The sequence below is a fragment of the Rhineura floridana genome, chromosome 10 (assembly GCF_030035675.1).
Source record: "Rhineura floridana isolate rRhiFlo1 chromosome 10, rRhiFlo1.hap2, whole genome shotgun sequence".
Classification (NCBI taxonomy): domain Eukaryota; kingdom Metazoa; phylum Chordata; class Lepidosauria; order Squamata; family Rhineuridae; genus Rhineura; species Rhineura floridana.
In genome coordinates, this window is record NC_084489.1 from 89,616,091 (window position 1) to 89,622,090 (window position 6,000).

The 6,000-nt window shown below is 49.0% G+C and overlaps 1 protein-coding gene across 4 annotated transcripts in view; it reads left to right on the top strand.

Annotated features, from left to right (window-relative positions):
• Nucleotides 1-1,016, top strand: part of DHX30 (DExH-box helicase 30) — a 42,464-nt gene extending 41,448 nt beyond the window's left edge. For all 4 annotated transcript variants that reach the window (XM_061587779.1, XM_061587778.1, XM_061587777.1 and 1 more), the window contains one exon: nucleotides 682-1,016. In XM_061587779.1, the coding sequence (XP_061443763.1) occupies nucleotides 682-917 (236 nt within the window). In that variant the 3' untranslated portion in view covers nucleotides 918-1,016. The remainder of the gene's footprint in view (nucleotides 1-681) is intronic.
• Nucleotides 1,017-6,000: the final 4,984 nt, after the last annotated feature.

A 6,000-nucleotide genomic window follows, 5' to 3' on the forward strand; every position in this document is an offset into this window, starting at 1 on the left:
GTGCCGAAAAGATAAGTGTTGGTGCCAGGCGCACCTCGTCACGGAAATCATTCCATAATTTGGGGGCCACCACTGAGAAGGCCCTCTTCCTTGTTGCCAGCCTCCCAGCTTCCCTCGGAGTAGGCACCCGGAGGAGGGCCTTTGATGTTGAGCATAGTGTATGGGTGGGTTCATGTTGGGAGAGGCGTTCCATCAGGTATTGTGGTCCTAAGCCATGTAAGGCTTTATAGGTTAAAACCAGCACCTTGAATCAAGCTCGGAAACATACAGGCAGCCAATGCAAGCGGGCCAGAATTGGTTTTATGTGTTTAAACCATCAGGTCCCTGTTACCAATCTGTTATGAGAGATGGGAATTATGTATCCACTTTCTCCATGATATGCATAATGTTACACACCTCTATGTCCCTCTTCATTTGCCTTTTCTCTAAACTGAAAAGCCCCAAATGTTAAAACCTTTCCTCACAAGGGAGTCGCTCCATCCCCTGGCTCATCTTGGTTGCCCTTTTCTGAACCTTTCCTGCTCTCTTTGAGGTGAGGTTTCTAGACTGTTTGGCCTCAGCCTTGAGTCTAAAAGTGAGGGCAGTAGGTCAGCTGCCGTCACCCTCTGCTTCCTGGAACAGGGAACTGGTCCAGTACCTTACTAGGACTCTTCTGTAAGGTTCTCTTCCTTCTCCCCCCAGATGATGGCTGGCGAGCAACCGTATCCCTCGTTGACAGTGACCTGCTGGTACTGGAAGGGGACTCCTACACCATCCGGCTCCTGCGTGACTTCCGTGTGGCCCTCTCCAGGATGGTGGAGACGTGCCTTTGCTACGAGATGGCCGCCATTCCTGGAGATCTTCACCACCAGCACAGCCAGCTCCTGGACATCCTAGTGGACCTACTCAAAGGGCCTCCAGGCAGCTTTGGAGCTTAGATCTGGCAGCAGCCCAAGGATCTGGACACGGGGACTTGTAATTTGTAAAAAGATGTTGACAAATGTTTATTTAAATAAAGTTCTATTTATCCCTTGTGACATCTCTCTCCGTCCCGGAAGATTCATAGTGTCCGCTCTCCCATTGTGGCCTTTGGCGGCTTGCCGTGGTGTGGGAAAAGGCGACAGCTGCCTACCTGCAAGCAAGGACGGAGGATGCCAGTTGCACGGGTCAAGGCCCCAGAGAACAGTCCGATGGTTGGGGCCACTCACTTGTGGCCGTGTTTGCTCAGCCCCCGTAGGGGGGGGTCCTCGTACAAGGACAGATTACTTGCCACCTGCGCGGAGAAAAGAAGCTTGCCCTGGCTTGGTCTGTTGCATCTTAACATGTCTCCAGGTCTTGAAGGTGTGGGAAAGCACGAAGCCAGTCCTCAAGTGTGCAGGAGCCAACGTTGCACTTGCAGGAAGGGGGATCCCCCCCACCGTCGGCCCCCTTGCCTGCCCGAGGATGGGTGTCGCTGTGGGGGAGTCTTTCATCATGCACTTTTTTTAGAAGAATAAAACGCATTTGGTTCTAGGTGAGCTAGTTCTGGTGCAGCAGAAGCTGCCCTGTTGCTCCAGCTGGCCTGAGAGGGACTTGTTCCCTCTGCACCCTGTAGCAGCTGCCTTGATAGGCCAGGCCTGAGAGCACGCTTCCTCTCGCTCACCCCAAGCAAGCAGGGAGGGGGAAACGGGGGGGAGAGGGTTGCTCTGAAGCTGTGTGGCTGCAGGTGGAATAAGGCATAGCCAGATGGCAGGGCGACCCCTTTGTTTTTCCTTGAACTAGGCCAGGCATGGGAGACGCTCCTGTGCTACCATCTGTGGTGGTTTTGAACAGGGCTGTGGAGTCGGTACGCCAAACTTTTGACTCCGACTCCTCTATTATTCTACTGTCCGACTCCGTCATAAATGGCAAATCTATATTAACTAGTAATAACAAATTTACTGTAGTAAAATGGTAGCACAAGCCATTTCATCACTACCACTTGAATTATCAGGCTAGATTTATTTATTTGATTAAAATTTCTGAACCAGAAAACTTTCCTAAATTCCTATGAGAGTTTTTATTTTAATGTTGGAGTCAGTACATTTCTACCAACTCCACAGCCCATCCACCCCCAGGCCCCAACAGAAGCCCTCCCAAACTCTAGCCTCTTGGAAACAGGGCCCTTGGCAGCCGGGGGAAGGGGGTATAATTTCCCAGTCAGCAGCCCCAGCCTTCCCATCACATGTGCTGAGCTCCCAGTTCCCCCCCCCCATAGCTCTTGATCCCCACCAGTGTCTCTGCCCAAGCCCTTGAGTTTGCTTAGGATGTTGCCTGTGTCGTTTGCAATGTGTGTGCAACAGCAGAGGGGAAATGTGGCCACATGAGGGCTGGGAAAGTAGCCTTGGATGCACACACAGAAGAAGCCCTTTGCCAGGAGGGCAGGGGTTGGTGATCCTGACCTACCCAGCATCCCCTGCACGTTACGCCCTGGCCGTCCTTGAGAGACAAGGTTCAGGGAAAGGTGAATGCGGCTCATTTGCTCTCTTTCTGAAGGGAGATTGCTAAAGCTGGCAGCCCCTCAGCCCACCATCACCAGCCGCGTGTATAATCCTCAAGTCCCAGGATGAGAGAGGGATGCCTAGCCTTTAACGTGGTCGAAGCAGTCACCAACAGTTGGGAAAAGGGGAATTTCCAAGCAAGGGGGTTTTGTGTGGATTGTGTCCTGTGATCTGTTGCCAGCAGGCCCTTTACCACCTGGGCACCTGGCGCTGTCTTCACATCTCCCATCTCTCTGCCTTTGACCAGTGTGGCTGTTATTGCTTCTTAGGCTGGTGGGAGGGGTGGGTGTGTCACAACCCCCCTGCCACTGGGGAGGGAGGAGAAAACCCACAGCAGTGGTTGGGAGGAATGGCTCTGAGCTGGTTTTTGACTGATGTTGGGAAGTTCAACAATTACGTGGTTCTGAATCTTTTTACACCCTCATCTAAAGATAATAAAAGGAGGGATAAAAATAGTAACCGCCTTGACTCTTTTATTGGCTGGCAGTGTGTGTGCGCCCATGTGTGTATGTGTCTCCTTATCCATTAGCCAGAAGCACCATCCTCCTCTCCCTTGTCAGCAACTGAGCTGTTGGGGGGGGTGGGATGAATACATCTGCCTGGGTTTCTCTGAGGTCTTACTGTGAGAAAATAAAACTATCTTGAGTATTCTGCACCACGGTTTAAAAATTATGTACCAAGAAAAACTATGTTATCTGAATCATGCACATGAAGACAAAACTAAGCATGTTTTATGTTCTTGAAAATGTTTCTTTTTTGCACATTTGCACAGGAGACATGGCGTGGGAGTGCTATCAGTCTCTCACAATCTCAGCTGCCATTCTGTCACCTGAGATGTTAGTGATGCCAACTTGCCACTGGCTGCTCTTGGCCTGTGCAAGGGCAGAGAACACCTTGTGAGCCGCCATCCAACCCCAACCCCCATCTGCTTATTGAACACTGCAAGCCAGGAAAATATGTCTCAGCTCACTGTCTCTGTGACAGAGCATCTGTGACAGAGCATCTGTGACAGCAGGTGAGAGAAGAGAGCTGGTCCCAAAGCAGCCTCTCTCTCTCCCCCCCCCCAGCCTGGTGTCTGTGGTCTTCTGAACATTCCCTCTTGCTCTCCCTTCTTGGTTTCTTCATGAGAAGTAAAACTGGTGGCGCAGCTTGGAGAAGAGCCCTTTTACTGCTCTATAGAACCAGGGTGGAGAACCTGTAGCCGTACAGATGTTGCTGAAGACTGGCCCAGTATCAACCCCAGGCAGCATAGCCATTTCTGAGGAACGATGGGGTCCAATGGCACCTGGAAGCCCACAGCATCGTCATTCTCATCTTAGAACCTTCCAAGTACCCACCTTGGCCAGTGAGATTGCTACAGCAAAGGAATTCTGTTGCATGCACCAGTTCAGCCTTGTGGGCACACAACTAATATACTACCAGAAAGCATTTGATAATCTGTAGCCCAAACCTCATGCTTGCAGCACGGGCTGAGGGAATTTCAAGCTGCAGTTCTTCACAGCTCTGCAAAGACTGCAGCTGTGTCAGATATAGGGCAGCATTATTCCCATCTGACAGCTGGTATAGCATGATGGGGAGGAGAGCCTGGCTGGGAGTCCAGAGTCTGTGAGTTCAAATCCCCGCTCGTGTCTCCTGGTTGTCAAGGGCCAGCTAAAGATCACCCCCACTGTAAGTGGCTCAGGGGCAGAGCTTGGAAAAGTTACTTTTTAAAACTTCAACTCCCATCAGCCCCAGCCAGCATGGCCACTGGATTGGGCTGATGGGAGCTGTAGTTCAAAAAAGTAACTTTTCCAAGCTCTGCTCAGGGGTTACGTGCCCTGCCACCTGTGCAGCCGTGGGCAAGCGGCATAGTGACTAGGAGCCCAGTTGCCCCCCAGCTGGCAGGTGCGGACAAAGAAGGGGCTGTCTTGTGCAGCTGTGGCAAGCTGAGCAGGCCCTAGCCAGCTGGGGAGGACTAGCCTCAGAGGGAGGCAATGGGAAATTCTGAATACTGCTTACCATGAAAACCCTATTCACAGGGTAGCCATAAGTCGGGATTGGCTTGAAGGCAGTCCATTTCCATTTTATCCCCATCTATCTCTCTAGTGCTAGTGCACAGATGACATTTTTTTAATCCCACATTTCAACTGAATTTGAATGGAATCCTAACTACATAATTACCAAGGCTGCAGGTCTTTCAGGAATACGTCTGAGCCATTTGGGTATTAAAAGAGGGTCACAGCTTCTTATCCCTTGGGCTTCCCTACCCTGAAACCAATCAAAGAGGAGCAAGTTTATTCCGAGGATCAATTCTCAGGTGTGCAATAAAACATAGGATAACTAAGAAGCCTAACCCTTTTGGCAGATTTTAAGGCTGCATAAATTATCTTGGATGGAGCAAAAGGTTCACTTTGTCTTTCAGCCTGTGTCGATTCACTGGCACTTAGTGAGATATCTTTGCACTACACCTTTTTCCACATTATTGATAGAAAACCTCTGTTTTATCAATTTCCTGACAATCTCTGTTTTCCATCTACATGTAAGCGATATATTTCCATGCTTTGGGCAGAAAAAGGGATTTTCTTACTTTTTTTTCTTGAGCCTTAAATAGTTGTCCCATCTTGGCATGGATATGTCTTTTCTATCTCTGTGGGTGCTTCTTCGATATTGAACCATGAAAGCTCCTCTGAAGATTTTCCTTGCGTTCTTGACAAGCACGGATTTTTCTCACCCTTCGTGTAGTGAAATCCTCCTTTTGCCCAACAATATCCCCACCATAAAGAAGCAATATGTGATTTTACAGGATCATCCAGTTTTTCCAGAATACTATACTATGGTGTGCTGCAATGCTCAGATAATCTACTTCATCCTCAGGCCTGTGTATGTAATAAAAATATCTCGGCCCTGGTCCAGAATAACATGTCTCTTAATCCATGCTATGGTTTATTTATGTAATATTATTTTTTCCCAAAGGCCCCCAAAGTTGTCCTGGATCCTGATCAGAGAAGCAGACTCAGGACTCCTAGAATGGGTTTTGCACCGAGTTTTATTCCAGAGGCCAGAGAGGAACGTAACATAAAAAAAATGCTAGGCATGGATCAGGATTCAGAACACCACCTGGCTATGGAAGCAATGGAAAGTTGTCACAACAAAGCTCTTGCTCCAAGACACTCCACATAAAAGAGAGTGGGGTGGGCACTCTACTTGTACGAGCTAAATCTAGCACTTTCCAATCTTTGAAGCAAGGTGGGGGCTTCTCATGGGGAAAAAAAGAGGATAATTTCTAAAGTTCTAAACATCTTTTCTCCCACCTGTGTGACCTTGGGGAAACTGTTAGTTCTGACTCTGTGAGAGATTGCCCCTCCTTATGTCTCTGGAGTTATCCAACAGATTCATTCATTCTACCCCTCATCCCGAAGAAGCCCAGAGCAGCAAAAAATAATTAGAAAAATTAATGGAGGGTAAGGCTATCAATGGCTACTAGCCACAATGGATAATGGCTAAGAGCCATACGGCAATGGAA